Source organism: Equus asinus, chromosome 14 (genome assembly GCF_041296235.1).
Source record: "Equus asinus isolate D_3611 breed Donkey chromosome 14, EquAss-T2T_v2, whole genome shotgun sequence".
Classification (NCBI taxonomy): Eukaryota; Metazoa; Chordata; class Mammalia; order Perissodactyla; family Equidae; genus Equus; species Equus asinus.
Genome location: NC_091803.1, coordinates 4,227,160 through 4,246,021, shown reverse-complemented (window position 1 = coordinate 4,246,021; position 18,862 = coordinate 4,227,160). Strand labels below are relative to the sequence as shown.

At 57.3% G+C, this 18,862-nt stretch overlaps 1 protein-coding gene across 6 annotated transcripts in view; it reads left to right on the top strand.

Annotated features, from left to right (window-relative positions):
* The first annotated feature begins 625 nt into the window (after nucleotides 1-625).
* Nucleotides 626-18,862, top strand: part of TNRC18 (trinucleotide repeat containing 18) — an 83,867-nt gene continuing 65,630 nt past the window's right edge. For 5 of the 6 annotated variants that reach the window (XM_070484152.1, XM_070484149.1, XM_070484147.1 and 2 more), the window contains exons 1-2: nucleotides 626-1,025; nucleotides 2,962-3,394. In XM_070484152.1, coding sequence (XP_070340253.1) covers nucleotides 3,208-3,394 — 187 coding nt within the window. In that variant the 5' untranslated portion in view covers nucleotides 626-1,025; nucleotides 2,962-3,207. The remainder of the gene's footprint in view (nucleotides 1,026-2,961; nucleotides 3,395-18,862) is intronic. The other variant, XM_070484153.1, reaches the window with a different exon arrangement.

Here is an 18,862-nt window from a genome sequence, read left to right as displayed (position 1 = left end):
GGGGGGGGGAGAAAAGGAAAAAGCAGCCCTTGTCTGTTTTCGCGTCTCCACCGCGCGTTCTAGGAGGCGCGCCCCAGGGGAGGTGGGGGGCCGGGGCCCGGGCGTGGGGTGCAGCCCGCCGGGCCCCAGGCCCTTCCCGGCCCGCTTGGCTTGTCACCTCCTCCTGCGAGCAGGAAGCTGACAGGCGGCCCATTAAACCGCGCCTTGCAAAGCCCTGGATTGCGGCGACAACCATCTTCCTCTATTTTGATCACTCAGCCCAGACGCTGGGGGAGGAGGGGAGGAAAAGGGAGGAGAAGGAGGAAGGGGGGGGGGTCCGAGTTGGTGGAGGGGGAGGGCTGCCTAGAAACGGCCCGGAAAAATTCTCACCACCAGTTTTGATCATTCAGCCCCGCCGAGGGGAGCCTGGAAACTGCTGGAGCCCCTTGGTCCGTAATTGGTTTTATAGGAATGGCTGAGGGCCAAGGTGTTTACATGCGCGTGATTGGCGGCGCGCGCGGCCAATGGGCGGGGGCCGGGGGCCGGCCCGGGGGGAGGCGGGCGCCCGGGAACAATGCGTGTTTCATCGCCGGAGAGTACTCCCCTCCCCCAGCCGCCCCCTCCCCCCCCCGCTGGCTTTTTTTTTTTTTTTAGATCCAGCGAGAGGAACTTGAAAGGGGGGTTGTGTAATGTACCTTTTCCAATCCCGGGCTGTATATGGAGATTTGGGATTCTTTAAACCGGCGCTACCTGGATTTTATTAAAAAGCGGGGAGCTCGGCGGGAGGAAAGCTGGCTTTTCCGGGGGCTGCGGGAGCCCGGCCGCGGGAGGGCGGAGGAGTTGGCGCGCCGAGCGCTCGGCCCGGGGAGCGGTTTTCTACCAAAAAAAGGAAAGGCGGGCAAAAAGTGTGAGGCGGCTGCGGGTGGCGAAGGGGAGCAGCGGCCGCGGGATGGCGGGCAGCACGGGCGCCTAACCGCGCCGGGAGCCGGGGCCGCCACCGGAGTCGCCGTCGCCGGAGCCCGGAGCCGGGAGCCCCGCCGCGCCAGGTACGCCGCCGGGCCGCCCTCCCATCCCTGGCCGGGCGCGATGGTCTCCAAACTTCTCCAGCTCGTCCCCGATCCCGCCTCCCCCTCCGGGGGCGCCGGGGCATCCCCGCAGTTTCCCGGCCGCCGAGAACGGAATCGGGGACCGGGGCCGGCGAGATGGGGGCGCCCCGGGAGGGGTGGGGGCAGGCCACTGCGCCCCGGGCGCCCACCTGAGTTCCCAGCCCCGCTCCAGCCCTCCCAGCCGGGCCGAGGGGCGTCGGTTCCCTTCTCGGTTCCCGGCAGGCGGCGGGGGAGCCAGGGACGCCGAGACGTTTTCGATTATAGGCTGTTTTTAATTAAAAGCCGGAATTCAGCCATTTTAACTGCATTTAAGAGGGGGAGAAAAGTAGGGAGGACGCGGCGGAGCCCGCAGATGGCCGAGCCAGAGCCAGCTTCTCTGCCAGAGCGAGGGTGTTCCGGGGGGCTTCACCCCGACTTCTCCAAAGTGGGGCGCCGGGGCTTGCTCCGAAACGCTGGCTTTTAAAAGAAAACTACATAAAGAACATTTTTTACAAAAAAACCCGGAAAGCTCATCGCCTCCTTAAGACATGTGTCCTCGGATGTGGCGATCTTAGATTTTTCGAAAGTAAACGCGGATCTGGTAACCAGAGCCTGACGGGAGAGAGCGAGCGAGGGAGGGAGGGGGTGTTTGTAACCAAAACCGGGTTAAAATAAGCACCCTTAGCAAACTTGGGGAGGGAGGCTGGAGAAGGAGACCTGGGGGGGGTGGTTTGGGCTGAGGGGGTCTGCAGCTCGGGGGGCTGGGCGCGGGGTGCAGGGCGCAGGGCGGGCACCCGGAGCCGGTGGCTTTGGCGTGATCCACGGCTCTCGGATCGCCCTGGCCTCCCGGACTCGGGCATCCGATCTGTCGCGGGCAGACGGAGAGCGAGGGCAGGATTGGCTCCAAGACCCCTCTCCCGCCCCCACGGGAATCGGCAAACGACAGATCTTTTAAACAAACAGCTTTAAACTGGAACTGCAGGGGGATTTACTCAACGCTGGGGGAGGCGCCCCTCGGTCGGCCCGCGCTGCGAAGGTTTTCTTTGTAGGTTATTTTTGGGGGGCGAGGGGGGAAGCTGGGGTAGGAGCGAGGCCCTTCAGCCCTTTCCTTCCCTTCTGACGTCCCCCAAATCCCCCGCGCCAGGCCACGTCCTCGGATCGCAGGATTCCCGGGCCAGGGCGTTGGAAAATGAAACCAAAGCTTGTTTTGGAAGATTCTTTCCAGTCCTCGGGCGAGAATGCCACGTCTCGGGTCCTCGGACCGAGACTCTGCGACTCCCAGTGGCCCAAGGGGGCCGGCGGGAAGGAGCTGCGAGTCTTCTTAAAAATAACAAACCCGCTTTGCACCTCTCTTCCGAAAAAGCCCCACGAATTCGGCGGCTCTCGGGGAAACCAAACTCAGACAAGGGAGGCGAGAGCCCCCAAAGGTTAAATATTAAACTTTGCGCATCAGACAGTGACATAATGTTTAGGGAGACGTTTCAGACTGCTCATGGAAAGGTTTCACGGTTTGAAACCCCGGAGCATGTGACGCCGAGGCTTCAAACCCGTTTGGAGGTTTGCATTTGCGCCGCCCGGGCGCGGCCGAGGGGCCTTCCCCAGTTTCGGGAGGCCGCGCAAGCCGCCGAGGGAGAGTCCGGGCTGGGGCGCAGCGCGCCACCGGCCGCTTTCTGAGTCGGCTCCCCGGGAGCCTAAAGCTGCTGGAGGAAGGAGCATGGATTTTTACTGTTTACGAAAAAGGGGCTACTTCTGATTTTATTTCTGGCCGCCAGATCTGGCCGCCAGCCGCCGATCCCGAACGTCAAGACGACTTTCTGAAACTTGTTTCTTTCTCCCCCCCACCCTTTTTCCTTTTTCCCCCTTCTGTTTCTTCCGCGGCCCATCTCTCCCCGCCAAGACGCCGTGTGCGCCGCCTCGCGCAGCTCCGCCTGGCCGCCCGGAGGGGCCCCACCGCCGGCCGCCTGTGCGCCCCGGGCTCCGGGCCCGCCGCCGAGCGCAAGCCCCGCTGGCCGCCGCCGCCATGCACGCCGCGGAGCCCCCGCCGCCCGAGGACTCTGGGACTACGCCGAGGCCGAACTTTTAGGTCCAACTGAGCGAGGCCCGCGGGCCGGGTGGGGGGCTGGCCGCGGCACTCCCGCGGAGGATGGATGGCCGAGACTTCGGGCCCCCGCGGTCCGTGCACGGCCCCCCGCCGCCGCTGCTCTCCGGCCTGGCCATGGATAGCCACCGCGTGGGCGCGGCCACGGCCGGACGCCTGCCCGCCTCGGGCTTGCCCGGCCCGCTGCCGCCCGGGAAGTACATGGCCGGCCTCAACCTCCACCCGCACCCGGGTAAGTGTCCTGCGCTATGCCCGCCCCTTCCTGTCCCCCCGGGATCCTGGGGAGGGAGGCCCCTGGAAGAACTCCTCGATCTGTCCCCGCCGTTTGCAACGGGGGCGCGGTGCCCCTTCTCCCTCGGCCGGTGCACGGGAGTGCGGGCGGGCTCAGCTCCCGGGGCGGGGAGACCCCTGGGCCCAGAGCAGAGGCCAGTCCGGAGGCCCCGGCAGAGAGGGGCGCGCGGCTCGGCTGTCTTCTCAGGCGAGCCAGGCACTCCCAAGGCGCACGTGTCTGCCAAAATCGGAGCCACTAGCGATGATTCCAACCCCGGAGCCCCTGCGGCTCGAGCTTGGGTTGGAGTTTTAAAAATCTGGGCGAGAAAAGAACAAACGAGTCTCACGCCTTTTGAGACCTCCGCGCCCCCAGCTCGAATCCTTTTCCGGGCAAACGCTCTTGCCGGCTCCAGTCGGCCCGGGTTCCGTTCCTAGCTCCTCCACTCGCGCGGTGCGGGGTCAGGCCAGCCCCGGCGCCCGGGGGTGCGGGGAGGATGATGACCCCAGTTCTGGGACCGTGGCTTCTGGCAGGTGGGCAGAGGCCCTCAGGAGACCCCTCGTCCCCGGGGAAGAGAACGGCGGTCCCAGGAGCCACGCCCCCGTAGGAAGGCAGCGACCCCGGCCCCAGGGACCCCTCGTTCTCCGGTGGGAGGGCGGGCGCGCAGCGCGGCAGGGACGCAGAAACTGGGCCGTCGCCATCCCCGAAGCCACGGGAAGGAGGCGGTGCGGGAGCCGATCGCGCCGGGCACGAGCGGCGGAGGAAAAACCTTGGGTCTGACACCGAACCGTGGAAGGAGGTGGCCGAGAAGGCCCGGAAGCCTCCGCCGTTTCCCCGAGAGGGGCCGGCCAGGCTCGGTGGAGACGGCGCCGGGGAGGGAGAAGCTTGTCGGGGCGCACCGTGGAGCTCCCGCCGGGCGGGGTGGGAAGGGAGCTGCGCGGCCTCCAGACCTGCCCTCGGCCGCCGCGGGAGACCCGGTCCCTCCTCCCCGGCTGCCTCCAGCTTTTGTGCCTGGCACCCGACGCTTCGACTTTTAAAAACTCCACTTTTCTCACTTCCAAGTGTAGTCTAGGACTCTTGCGATTTCTCGGGGACCCCCCAACGCTCTCCTCGGCCTTGGGGTCTTGGAGGGGACACCGGCTGCAGTCCTGCCTTGGCCCTCCCCCCTCCCCCCCAACTGCCCTCTCGGCTGCGCTCGCGGATTTTGTCTCTCTCAGTCGGTTTTTTTCCTGGGACTTTTCAGGAACCAGAGTCCCGGGACTCGGCGGGACAAAGGGCCTTTGTGAGGCGCTGGGCGGGGGAGGGGCGCGCGCGGCCCGGAGCGCGGAGATCCCCGACGGCGGGGGCGCGAAGACCAGGTCGTGGCCCCCCGGAGCTGGAGCCTGCCTTCTGCCCCGGGGGGAGGGGGGGACTGCCACGAGGGCGAGGGTTTTCACCCAAGTGGTGCGCTTTGGGCAAAGGACCCTAGAGAGACCCTAGAGGAAGGGCTGGGGGCGGCCCTGCGGTACAAAGGGCCACTTGGGCCATCCCCTTTTGCGCGCCACCCGAGGCCGCGGGAATTTTTGTGTTTGCACGTCTTTTGAGCTCATCGAGTCACTCGGTCCGACCCGGGGTGGTGGCAGAGTTGCATGGCCTGGGAGTCAGATCCCGGCTCTTCCTGGCTGGCGGGGCCTTCGCTCGCCTCCCGAGAGTCAGGGAGAAGGCGCCGAAGACTGCCCGGCTCAGATCTGGCTCGGGCCCGGCAGAGGCCAGGTGCCCTAATCGGAAGCAGGGAAAACAGCCACTCCACGTGGCGCACCTCTGCGGGCGCGCACCGTGCCCGGGCCGCGTCTAGCCAGGAGCAGCAGCCTGAGCGCCCCGCGCCCGTGGGGTAGATGGGGAGGCTGCGGCGGGAGAGGCGAAGTGGCTTGAGCTGGGGGCAGGCAGGACCAGAAGTCCAGCAGGAGGTGGCTGCAGAGGCCTGTCTTGGCGCCTCCTGCCTTAGGAGCTGCCTGACTTCTGCGTGCTCGGTGGCTGAGGTCATGGAGGAAATAGCAGGCGGGCGCGGGAAGCGCTGCCCCTTGGCCGTACCCACTTGGGAGGGAAGCATAGGGGGCTGGCGCTGCCCCTCGCTGCCCCCACTTTGGCTGCTCGGAGACCTCGGACCCCAGGCCAACGCCCAGAGCGCGCTCTGTGCTAATCCTATTAGCCGGGAGGTGGGGAGCTGCTCCCCGTTCACTGCTTGGGGTGGGGCCGGATTACAAATTCCTCAACCCAGCACCCCTCCCCCCCTTTCTTTGCGGGGTGCAGGTGCTAAATTTTCTCTTTCAACGCCCTCTCCTTCTTGGCTGTCAACTCCTTAGGTCTCGCCAGCGTTATCAGCCCTATCTTTGTTTGTTTATTTTTGTACTGGGAAGCTGGGAGAGGCTGAGCCGTTTGCCCGGGGTCACACAGCGAGGTAGTGAGAGGCCCTGTTACCTCTGGACTCCAGCGTGGGCGGGGAGCGCCTGGTGGATGAGTCCTCCCAGGCAGAGGGAGCTGCCACTGGAGGGGACCCTGGCTGGAGCGCGGCTGGGACCCCATCCAGGCACCTCTGGACAGGGAGGTTGCCTCCGGAACGTGGGTCTAGGCTGAGGGGTTTGGTTCTTTTCTCTGCAGAAGAGGAGGTGAAGGTGGTGTTTGGGGTGAAAGTGGCTTTATTTGTCTCTTAACCTTGAGTACTCTTGCAGTGGGAGCCCTTAAATGTTCCCAGAGGGGGGGTGAAATGGACAAGTAAGTGACAAGCACCTGGTCTGCTTGCCTCTGCTCTGGGGTTCCGAGGCCTGGACTGAGTCCTCAGGTTGCAATTAAAGAGCTATTAGCAGGATTTTGTACTTGGCTGTTTATTCTGCCTGCCCCCACTCCCCGGGCTGGCCCCTGGAGGCTATGTGAATGGCGGGTGGGACCCAAGGATCAGGTTGGGGAGGCCCTGCACTTTGGACTGGCCAGTGGACAATAGGGGACCACTAGCCTTCTCCAGGATCCGATCGGCTCGTTCTCTGGAATCCAGCCTGTCAGCCTCCTGGGGTTGATTTAAAAAGATTAATCAGTAGACTGGCTGGTGGAGTGAGGTGATCCCAAAGATAAGAGAGATTTGTTGGGTGCTTCCTCGTCTGGTCAGACACACCAGGGAGGCCTCGGGAAGGTTCTGGAATGTGGAAGAGCCCCCTGGCTCTCGGAGCCTCCTGGTTCTTGAGCTCTCTCCCCCAGCTCTTCCTTCTTTCCACACTTGTTCATTTACTCAGCAGATGATTTCCAAGGCCCTCCTGCGTGCCAGGCACCGCCCTGGCCCTGGGAATCCAGCAGGAACCAAACAAGACAAAAATCTTTGCCCTCATTGGAGCTCCCATCCTAGTGTGGGGCCAGGCAGTGAACACACAGAGTCGCGACGGAGATCATTTTAAATCGAGGTTCAGGTCGTGAAGGAAGGAGAATGTGGGGGTCTGTTGTGGCCAGAGTGGTGAGGGGCTGTGAGCCTGATGGTGGGTGGGTAAGAGGGGGGCGTGGGAGGAGGGTGGACCCTGCAGGTCTCTGGAAGCCAGTAATGAGGTCTTGGAATTTCAAACTGTGAGGAAGGAGAGAGCACTGGAGGGTTTTAAACAGAGGGAGTGACTCAGACAGAGGGACATTTAGAACCCGTCTGGACTCAAAGAATGTCCGTGGCACCCAAGACCGAGGAAGGCGGAGAACCGGTCTTGATTTCAAAGAGGCAGAAAATGTGCTAGCCGAAGGCATGTGTGGCCCTCGATTGCATCTTGGATCAGGGGAGAAATGACTTGGAAGGGCATCATTGGGGCAATTGATGAAATTGGAATGTGGACTGAAGAGTAGCCGATAGGATCAAATCGATATTGTGTTTCATGAAGCTGATAACCTTGCTCCTTGGAAGCGAGAGCGCTGAACCGTTCAGGGGCAAGGGATGCGCTGTCTAGGACTCAGTCTCAGGAGTGGCTCAGGAGCAGAAAAGATAATATCTACAGCTTAGGTATATACGGGAGATGACGATCCGGTGACATCAAATAACATAGCGTGAGAAAGCGGGTAACCATTGCCGGGCCCGGGGAAGGTCGTGTGGCAGGTCGTTGTACTGTTTCAAGTATTCCCTGAATTTGAAATTATTTCAAAATAAGCATTTAACCAGACTAGTCTGGGTTGCTGGCTGGAGGCCGTCTGGTAGATGCGGAGAGAAGCCGGTGACCAGTGAGGAGGTGGTGGAGGAGGGGACAGTGACCAGGGAGGCAGGGTGGAGGTGACTAGGATCTGGTGCCTTGTGGAGGTGGGGCTGCTAAGGTCCGTGTGGACCACAGCCGGGCTTTTGGAAAAGTGCCCCTCGGGCAGGCGTGGAGGGACGGATTTTGGGAAAGGGTGGCATCGGCCCTTCTTGATTTGGATGTGGCCAGCTTAGGGTGCTCCTGGCTCCAGGCATGGACCAGTCTGCGGTCTGATCTGACTTAACTCCCAGCCAGACTCCAGCCCCATCACCCTGACCACCCCTGTCCTCTGCTTCCCAGGCCAGCTTTTGAGGGCACCAATGGGAGCCGCTGTCAGGATAGGTCTTGGGGCTCCCTAGGGGCTGCCGGGAGCCCTGACTGGTGGTTGGTCTTGGCCCCCAGGGCTAGGGTCCTCACTACACCCCACTGCCCACGGAGGCCTGGCATCTAATTTTGGAGGATTCAAGGCCATTATGTGGGAACCGCCAAATCTTCTCGCCACCTTTGAGGGCCACGAACGCACCCACCATCTGCATCCGGGGTTCCTTCACGAGCTCATAAATGGATGGACCCTCAGCCTGGAACAAAAACTCACTTCATACACTCTCGCTAGCAATTTTGCACATTCTGGGCGTTGGTGAGCCAGCTGGGAGCCCTACCTTTTAATCTCCAGATGAAGAACTGCTTTATCTGGAGGCAGGACCGCCTAGGAGCTGAGGATCCATCTGGCTTCTGCACTCACTGGGTGTGGATGATCTCTAAGCCTCGGTTTTCTCGGCTGTAAGATGGGTCCCTCCGTGGTACCGAATTCCTTCGGTTGCTGTGAAGTTTGAATGAGCAAGTGCCAGCCGGGTCCTTCTCGCAGGTACGGCCCTCCGCAAATTAGAGTAAAAGCGATTGCTGTCCTTACGATCCTCATTAGCTGATGACTCACGAATCCTTTGCTGGAGGCCCGTCCCCTCTAAGGGCCTCTGGAATTGTGTAGTAATTGTGTGTGGTCCACGGGCTCCTTAGATGCCATGGTCCCAAGCCGAACTCATCATTTTCATTTTATTTTTCTCCTTTATTTTGTCTGTGTAACAGATACCCTGTAAAATGCTGCAATCTTGAGTGTTCACGATATTGCATTTTTACAAAATGAACTCACCCCGGGGTAGCCGCCAGCCAGCTCGGGCTCAGCGCCCTTCCAGCATCTCGAGGGCTCCCTCTGCTGTCCGCTCGTCACCACCTACCCGCCCCCAACGTCATTCTCCTTTTCTGTTCTTCGATTCGTTTTGCCTATTTTTGAACGGCCTATAAATGGAATCTTACAACGTGCCCTTTTTTGTTTCTGCTGCTTTCGCTCAACCTGATGCTTGGGAGAGTGCCCCGTGCTGTGTGTGGCTGTAGTTTGACTTCTCGTTGCTGTATAGTACTCCACTCCATCAGCTGAGCACAGTTCATTTGCTCTCCTGTGCATGGATTTTTCGGTTCTTTCCAGAGTTTGCTGAGACTAGAGCTGCTCTGAACGTGGCCGTTTGGTGCTCGCAGGCACGCATTTCTTTGGAGAGAGCGATATATAGTCTCTGAGAGTGCAGTTGCTCAGTCACAGGGTGCATGTGGGTTCAGCTTTAGCAGGCATGAGTTTTCCAGTGGTCGTACATTCCCAGCAGTAGTGTTCCCATAGGTGCACGTGTTCGACAACACTTGACATCGTGAGTCTCTTTAAATTCTATTCATTCTGGTGAATACGTAGTAATGGCTAATTGTGTATGCGTTTTTAAACTTTTTTCTCCCTTTATTTTTTTAAGCTTCATTGAGGAATACTTTGCATACTGTAAAATTCACCACTTGAAAGTGCGCGGTTCTGCTTTATGCTTAATATAAACTTTAGAGGAAATGTTGCATATCATTTTATCCCTCTTTTTTGTTTTTGGAGGAAGCTCAGCCCTGAGCTAACATCTGCCAATCCTCCTCTTTTTTTTTTTCTTCGCTGAGGAAGACTGGCCCTGAGCTAACATCCATGCGCATTCTCCTCTACTTTATATGTGGGATGCCTGCCACAGCGTGGCTTGCCAAGGGGTGCCCTGTCCACACCTGTGATCCGAACCTGCAAACCCTGGGCCACCGAAGCGGAACGTGAACACTTAACTGCTGTGCCACCGGGCTGGCCCCTCTCCCATCTATTAGTGTGAGGCCGTGGACGGGTTTGTCTACCTCTTGTCCTCTGCTTTTCTCCTCTGTAAAATGGGGAGTAATAATAAGATCTGCCTGGTTGAGGTTGTTGTGAGGATTAAGTAGTTAATACATGGAAAGCATTTAGTACAGTATCTGGAATATAAAAAGCAATTAGTAAATGCTTATGATTGCTGTTGTTGTAACATCACCCCCCCCCGCCCATTTCTACTTCCTCTATCCCCCCAGTAGGTGTGAAATATACGGTTTATTATTATGGCTTTGGCTTTGTAAATATTGTTTATGTTTGAGGCAAGTGGTATAATAAAATTCATTTCTTTATTTCCTGGGGTTATGAATTGCTTCTTTTTTCTCATTTGCTGAGATCTCTTAGAGTCTCTGTCTTCCGGTCTCTTGGTACCCTTTTCATTTGGTCCGATCTTTTGGACGAGCTGCCTCTTTCTTTTCTGGGATTACCTTCCTAGAATTTTCCATCTTCCTGCTCTCCTCTGCTTCACCTGGTGGGTGCTTGGGCCTGTCGTAGAGCTATCATTCTTCAAACTCACTTTCCCTCTCTGCTGTGTTGGGTCACCTGTTTCCTGCTTCCCATGCTTTCCTTCCTTGTTTTGGCGGAGCACATCCTGCAGTAGCCTTCTGTGAAACCGTACACGGAAGGCAAATTTTTTGAGGCCTAGGATGCCTGAAAATACCTTTATTCCACCTTCAAGCTTGACTGGCATTTTGGAAATAATTTCCCCCTGGTGTCCTGAAGGAATTGCAACATCCCCTTCTCAATTCCACTGTTCCTTTTGAGAAGTGGGATGCTATTTTCATTCTTGATCTTTGTGCGCGAACTTTTTTTAGAGCCACGTAAGAGTTGAGAGCATGGGCTCTGCAATTTGCAGACACATTCTGCCACTTACTAGCCATGTGGCCTTGCCCAGGCTACCTGACCCTCCGCTTCAGTTTTCTCTTTTGTAAAATGAGTCATAGTGCTTGCTTTTTACTTCCATAAAAGGTTTGTGTGAGGACTAATGGGGCTCAGATACCTAAATCCCTGGAACGTTGCTTGGCACAAAGGAAGCCTCACAGATATTAACATTGTTCTTCTTTCCTCACCGGTGTTCTGAAATTTCAAGTTGATGTCCCAACTTTCTGGGGGTCTTTTTTGCCTTTGCTGTGATGGGTGCTCCATAGACCATATCATTCCGGAAACTCAAGTCCGTCAGTCTGAAAGTTTTTTGAAGTGCTATTAATTTTATTAGTATTTTATAACTTTCTTTCCACCCTTTTGGGTCTTCTTTCTAGTACTCCTACTAGATACTGGGTGTCCTGGCTGATCGTCTACTTTTCTTAAACTTTCTTTGCTATTTTCCATCTCTCTTTGTTTTTTCTACTTTCTAGGAGATCTTCTCAGCCGTGTCTTCTAACCCTTCAGTTTAGTTTTTTAAGTAGGCTGTCGTTTTTAATTTCTAGGAATTCTTTCTTATAACCTGGATGCTCCTCTTTCCTTTTTTTTTTTTTATAGCATCCTGTTCTTGTTTCGTGGATACATTTGTTCTCAGCACTTGGAGGATGTCAATTGTATTTTTTCCTGGAATTTTCTTCTCTCATGCATTGCCTCTGTTCCTTTGGATCTTTTTTTTTTCTCATTTGTCCCTCATTTGGTGAAGACTTCTGGGGGCGTCTGGTGACTGATTGGTGACTCTTTGTATTTAATAAGGACACCCTTGGGGCTGGCCCAGTGGCACAGCAGTTAGGTTAGCGTGTTCTGCTTCGGCGGCCCGGCATTCGCTGGTTTGGATCCCGGGTGCCGACATGGCACAGCTTGGCAAGCCATGCTGTGCTAGGCGTCCCACATAGAAAGTAGAGGAAGATGGGCAGGGATGATAGCTCAGGGCCAGTCTTCCTCAGCAAAAAGAGGAGGATTGGCAGCAGATGTTAGCTCAGGGCTAATCTTCCTCAGGGGAAAAAAAAAAAGGAGGCTCTAACAAGGCGCTGGGACTCACATCCAAGGATGGGGCTCCCTGGGTCTGTAGGTTTTTCCTTGCCACCAGTTTCCCTTTCCTGCCTGTGTGCCCCTCCTCCAACACCTGAGTCTACCTTTTAAGGATGGAGACTTGTACCCAGATCCTGTTTTCATTTTGCTCCCCCCTCCCCGCCCCCAGCCCCGGGAATCCAGCCCAAGACCCTCCAAGGCTCCATCGATCCCTCTGTTTTCCCGCTTCCAGTGTCCTGGAGGTGGTCTCCATTCCATTCGTCTTGTTTTCTCCCCTTTTTAAACCACAGCACCGTCATTTCGGGAGCCTTTGGGGAAAGGAGTTGTCGCGATGGAGCGCTGTGCCCCACTTCTGGGGTCCCGCCCGCTGTCTTTGCCGCGGCCCAGGGGCCTGGGGCCCTGGCTCCTCTGTCTCTGCCTGCCCCACACAGAGGGGGCAGCTTTTGCTCCCGCAGCTCCCGGAAGGCCCTCCCTAGATCCCTGCCTCTTCCTCTAGGCCAGGACCTGGCTGGGAGAAGAGGAATCAGTGGGGAAATCCTTTGTAATTGCTGTAGATTCAAGGATGTCTGGAGCCCTGGGGCGAGGCCGAGACCGGGGCGGGTGCCTTTGCATATCACTGGCCGGGTTGGGGCCTCGGCTCTCAGCTGCCTTGAGATTCCCTTTATTTATACTCCGCACCTACTTTGTGGGCTGGATGTCTGGTTGGAGGGGGCGGGGTCCCAGCCCACAGGGGGCCTATATTCGGGGACGGGGAGGGACTGGAGTTAAACCCAGGTTGCCCTTCTCCTGCTGTGGCCTGTGGTGGCAAGGAGCTGGGAGCTCTGGGATGCTAAAAGATGCCTCTAGGGGTCTGACCACCTTGGGGGGGTCAGGGCTGCCTCCCAGCGGAGCCCTGTAGCAAGGGGCAGGGTGGGGTGGGGAGGAGGGGGCAGGCCTCCCGCTTCCCCCAGGCCAGCCTCCAGGTCCACTGGACCCCTCCCCTCCAGGCGGGGTGGGGCAGAGCCGGTTGATCTGGCCTGGTGGCTCCCCCAGCTCCTGGACCTTTGCTTAGCTTGGAGGAACAGAGCAGCCCTAGACCCTTGGCCTGTGCCACAGCGATGGGAGCTCGGAGAAGGCGGCAGTGGCCGCAGATCCCGTGGCCCAGCCACAGCATCAAGAATGCGCTTGGTAAGCCCCCCGCCCGCCACGCCAGCCTTGAGCTCTGCCCCTCAGCCTTGCTTTTCTGTCACGTGGCACCTTCCTCCCGGGAGAGGGGAGTGCCACGAAGCAGAGGACACAAGTGAGGCCCCAGTCACGGCTTCTTCATTTTACTTTAGAGGAAACTAAGGAACAGAGAGGTTGCATTACCTCCCCAAGGTCACACAGCAGGGGGGAAGTGAGGGATCTAGGAGCAGGGCCTGAGCTCTCTGCAAGAGAGCCGAGAGCTGGGGAGAGGGAGGGGTATGAATAAGGATTTTTCTTTCTTGGCTCATTTTTATGTATTTGTTTCGGTTTTTGTAAATTTCATCCACGGAGAGTTCCATGAAAATGACTCACATGGACTCTTTACTGGGCTCGTGTTCAGACTGGCCTCCCTCTGCCCCCGCTGACCTTTCTTTAAAGACGTTTTTTATTGGGGTTTAAGATACACACAGAAATGAGAGCACAGATCATCTGTGTTCAGTTGGACTCGTTTTTCACCATCTGAACCCACCCGTGTCCCCATCAACCAGGTTCAAAAAGAAACCCAGACGCCCCGTTCGGTCACTTCCCCCTCCCTGTCCCATGGGGACCCCTATCTTGGCCTAAACCCGCAGACGCTGGACTCGCCTCCTTGTGTACCTCGTGTTTGGGACGCACACAGTGTGTCCTTTTGCGTGAGGTTGTGAGATTTGTGGGGCTGTGGTTCCTTTTTGCTGGGGGTGTTCCCGTCTATGATAAGGTCATAGTTTGTTTACCCAGCTGTGGATGGGCATTTGGGGCGTTTTCCGTTTTTGGCTGTGGCTGGTGGGAAAATTCTTGAATTCTGAGTGGCGATGCTCACTTGTTCACATACCTACCGGGGTGTGGCTGGATCAGAGAGGTTGCTGGATTCTGCCAGACTGTTCGAGAGTGGTAGTCCTAATTGACAACCCCTCTGGCAGCATATTAATGCTGTCCATCTTTCCTTCTTGACATTTTAACCCTTCGAGTGGGTGGGTAGTAGTTTTAATTCCCACTTTCTCCGAGGTGTAAGAGGCTGAAGATCTTGATGTGGGTTTACTGGCCATTTGACCCCCTTATTTATGATCCTCCGGTCAAGTCTTTTTCCTATTTTTACAGTGAGTTGTCTGCCTTTTTCTTATTGATTTGTCAGAGTTCTTTATATATGCTGGCTATAAGCCCTTCATTGGAGAAATGCCACACAGATCGTTTTCTGTCCAGTGCCTCGCCTTGTCTTTCCCCTTGGCTTGTCTTTCCCCTTGTGGTGTCATGTGATGAATAGAAGTTCCTAATTATAATATAATCTAGTGTCTTTATCTTATGTTTATGGTTAGTGCTTTCCATATGGTCTATAAGAAACCTTTGGCTGCCCTTTGGGTCATGAAAGGATTTTCAGTGTTTTATTCTAGAAGCTTTCTTGTTTTGCCTTTCACATGTGGATCTATGGTCTGCCTGGAATGGGTTTTTACGTGTGGTGTGAAGGAGAGGCTTTTCCCATATGGAGGTCCGAGTGGACCGGTGGTGAGGCCGCACCGGCTGTGTTATTGCGTGTGTGTACCCGTTCTGGTATTCAAGATTCTGAGTTCTCCCACGTGGCTCTTTATCTTCAAGGTCGCCTTGGCTGTTCTTGACCCTTTGTGTTTCTCTATAACGTTTTTTTTTTTAAGCTGGTAAAATACGCATTCCACAAATGTACCGTTTTAACCAGTTCTAGATGTCCAGTTTTGTGGCATTGAGCACATTCGCATTGCTGTGCAGCCATCACCACCATCTGCTTCCAGAACGTTCCATCACCTCAAATTGAAACCCTGTCCCTATTTAACACTACCCCCCACCCCCCGCCTCCCCCAGCCCCTGGCGCCCACCTTTTACACACAGACACACACACACACCCCCTCTGCCAGGGCTTCCATTGGGGTTGCACTGAATCTCGAGGTCAGTGGGCTGCAGCCGGCATCCTAGTCGGTTCACACAAGTCTGGCGGTTTCCGAGGGAGGGACCCCGGAGGCGGATCTGCACCCCTCCACGGGCCCTCCCCAGACCTGCTTGTTTGCTTCCAGAACCTCGGCTCCAGTGGCGGCAGTGTTCCCTCTGCCACTTCCCGCCCCCCGCCTCCCTGCAGCCCAACCCAAAAATGCGCTGATTTGCTAGATGCAAATGACATCATCCTGTTTTCATACTTCTTTGTATGAACTTTTGACTGAATTTGGACTTTTGAGTGAATTTGGACTTTTGAGTGAATTTGGCCATTTCCCGCCCTTCGTTTGTGAGCCGCTTGCGCCTCTTACTGAACCATAAGATGCTTTCTTTATGCGGCGAGGGCGTCAGCCCATCCCCGGCTTAGATGTCACAGAGATCTCCGGATCGGTGGGAGTCTGAGGGTCGCCTCATCCAGGGGGTCCTGCCCATTTGCAGCGGCTGTCATGGAAACGCCTCGGCCGGCCACGTGGCAGCTGGAATGAGCCCTTCTCTGGGCCGTCACCCTGATTGGGTCGTGCTGATAAGATGCTCCAATAGCCTGTGGTGACATCTTAAGGGGAACGCAGTTCCTCTGTGAGGAGGCCAAAACGACCTTTCAGAGTAGAAAGGGAAAGCGTGTTTACTTGTGTTTGGTTAGGGAGGGGCCTTTGGGTGTGAAAACATGAGAATAGAGGTTTAGGGTCTGGGTGGTTTAGAAGAGCATAGATTTTGGAGTCAGAGCCTCAGTTTCCCCATCTGTAAAAGGGACAAAGATCCTCGTTCCCAGAGTTGAGGGGGATGGGGAAACAAGATGAATGGAAGCCTTGAAGCCTCGAGCCACCCCTCTGCCCTCCTCTCTTCAGCCCTAACTGATCACGACCTTGCCCATTGTCTGCTCCATAAGCATTAATTGAGCACCCACTGTGTGCAGTGGGTGGTGGGTCACTGGGGGTGGAGTAAACCCACCTCATCACGCAGAGGTCTGCACGCCATGGCGCCATGGCCGTATCTGGCCCACCTCCCGTTTTTTGTAAATAAAGTTTTGTTGGAACAAAGCCCAATAGTTTAAGTGTGGCCTGTGGCTTCTTCCCCTCCGGCAGGCAGCATAGGCCTGTGATGCTTAAAGTATTTATTATCTGGACCTTTTAAGAAAAAGCTTGCCGACTCCTGTCCCAGTGGGTGGAGAGGGACAATAAACAAAGAATTACAACAGAGCAGGAACTAATGTGTATATGGAATGATAAACAGTGATAAGCACGATGGAGAAAAATAATTCAGGAAAGGGTGGGGGGGTGGTGGGCTGGGTTGCAATTTTAAAAATCGTGGTTAGGGAAGGCGGCATTCATCAAGTGTCACGTGGGCTGTAAGAGAAGAGAGTGAGGTATATGCAGAAGGAGGATACTGATAATTTGCTGTATCTGGAGGGAGGAATGGATTCCAGGCTGCGATGCAAAGGCCCTGGGGTACAGCCTGTGGGTGTGCTGTTCCATTTTCCAGCCCAGCCCGTTTGCAATGATAAAGTCCTCTGAGTCCTTCGCTGTTTACCAAACCTTTGTACCCACGATGATCTCATCGGGTTCTCCCCGCTCCCACCAGCGAGGACTTCAGGTGCCCTTATATAGTCAACTTCTAGAAGGGTCCCCGGCTACTCCATCCATTACAGAGGCAAGATTCCGCTGGCTGGCTGAGGGGGCCTCTCTGTTCTCCTCTCTGGGGTCCTGCCAGCAGTCGGGCAGAGCACAGCCCCTAGTCTGGATGGCCTTCCTTTCCCAGCCCCCAGCCGCCCTGCTTGAGTGACGAGGGAACACGCAGTTTGTCTGGGTTCGAGTTCACCCTTCTGGTGACCGTGGCCAGCCTTGGAGCTGACAAACCCCTGAAGCCCTTCCTGTGTTCTGGGTGTTGGTGACGGGGGTGGCGAGGGCCGGGAACAGGCTGGCCCACACCCCAAGCTCAGGCGTCTCTGCTGTGTTCCCAAGGTGCTTGTCCATGTTGGCAGTGTCAGGGGTGCAAGGGGCTGGGATGTTGGTGGTCCCAGCTGGGGGCAGGGCCTGTTAACTTGGTGCAGGGAGGGGGCACAGACAGGGGAGCTCAGGCCTGGCAGGGTGGGGTGTGTGTGCCCAGCTCCCTGCTGCTGGCCAGGGAATGGCGGGGGGGGCACGTCACCGCATAGCTGGGCCCCGTGTCTCCTTTCGTGCCTGGGGTGGCCCCGGGGACCAGAGAAGGAGAAGGCCATTTTCCAAGCACCTCCAAGGGCCAGGCCCTGTGCGGGGGGCTTCCCTTACTCAGGGTTCAAGGGGCAGGGGGCTGGCGTGGAGCTAAGGGGCGGTTGAGGGGGACTCCCGAGCCGAGGGCTGGGTGTGGCTGTGTGCTTGCAGTGCCGCTGTGCCATGTGGTCCAGGCTCAGTGACCTTGGGCGGCCTCTCTGAGCCTCGGTTTCTTCATCTGTAAAATGGGGGTAACAAGATCCCCTCGCTCCCAGGGCTGCGTGTGGGGGGGGGGGTGGGCCTGGATGGGAAGGTGCCAGGCCAAGGACGGTGGGGCCCGTGGCACTGCTTTGCTTGGGGCCCTGGGGCGCCCCGGGTAGTGCGGCTGGTCCAGGCCCCAGGGTGGGGGGTACTCACAGCCCTGGATTCAGAGGCAGAGGACAGAGCTTACTGTGGTTTTTAAAAAAATAATGGAGCTGGAATTCACACACCGTGGGATTAACCATTTTCCAGCGTGCGAGGAAGCCACTGGTTCATCGTGGGCAGCCTCCAGCGCTCTCCAGCTTCCAAGCTGAATTTTCATTTTAAGGAAGGACAGATGGACTTTGGGTGGAGGAGGTGGTCCTGCTCGGACCCTGACCCGGACCCCTGGGGATCCCCGTGGTGGGGGACCGGCCCGTCAGAGGCCCTGCCACTGCCCTTGCTCCAGTTTCCGGCAAGGAGGAGCCTTCAGCCCAGATGGTGGCTAAATTAAGTCTAAATTAATTAAAATTTAATGAAATAAAAGATGCGGTTCCTCCGTCTCACCAGCCACATTTCAAGGCTCAGTAGCCACAGGCGGCCAGTGTGATACGTACCTGGGTGAGCAGGTGGCACGGAGGCCCCCAGTCACCAGTGGGCGGCCTGAGACCTGGGTGCGACCTTTCCCACCCCAGGCTGTACTGGGAGATTTCCAGCAAAGTCTAGGGAGAGGCCAGTTGGCTTCAGGCCTGACTGGCACTTTCCCCCAGAACCCCGCGGCCTGCAGCCGTCTCGGTGAGCCCCGAAGGCCACCATTGGGTCCCCAGGGGAGAGTGCAAGGAGTCGGGGTGTGTACCTAGACCCTGGGAGAGTGCCAGGCACCAGCAAGGGGGGCCTCAGAAAGCTGTCTGGAGATGCGGATGATGGGGGTGGGGTCAGCTGCCCATCCTCAGCCCCACCCCAGCGAGACCAGGCAGGACAGCCAGGTGGCGCGTGGCGGCCTCGGGGGTCGGGGGCTGCCTTACTTTCCCTCCCGACCTGGATCCCGGTGGTGCGTCTGTCTGTCTTGCCCAGTGAGGTTGGAAAGGATGCTCATGCACTGAGTTGGTCCAAAAGTCTATCCCTGCTGGGGGCCGGGTGCAGATAGCTCCCCCCCAGACACGGATCCACGCTTCCAAGGTGTCCGAGGGGGACACCGTGGTTGGGGGCTTGGATGGCGTGGCCAGGAGGGTGTCTGAGGCACAGGGAAGGCCCTGAGGAGGGGATGATGGGTGTACGAGGACACGGGGGGGGGGGGGGCGGCGCCCTGGGGACCGGGTGGATCCAGCGGTCACACGTTTATCTAATTTGTTTCTGGGGTCCATCCCTCGGCTCTTCGGGAGAGAGTGGGGGCGGAATATGTGCGGATAAATGCTGCTGTCATGCTTGGTGTCCTTGTGGCTGGTGGCGAGGTGGGGATGGTGCC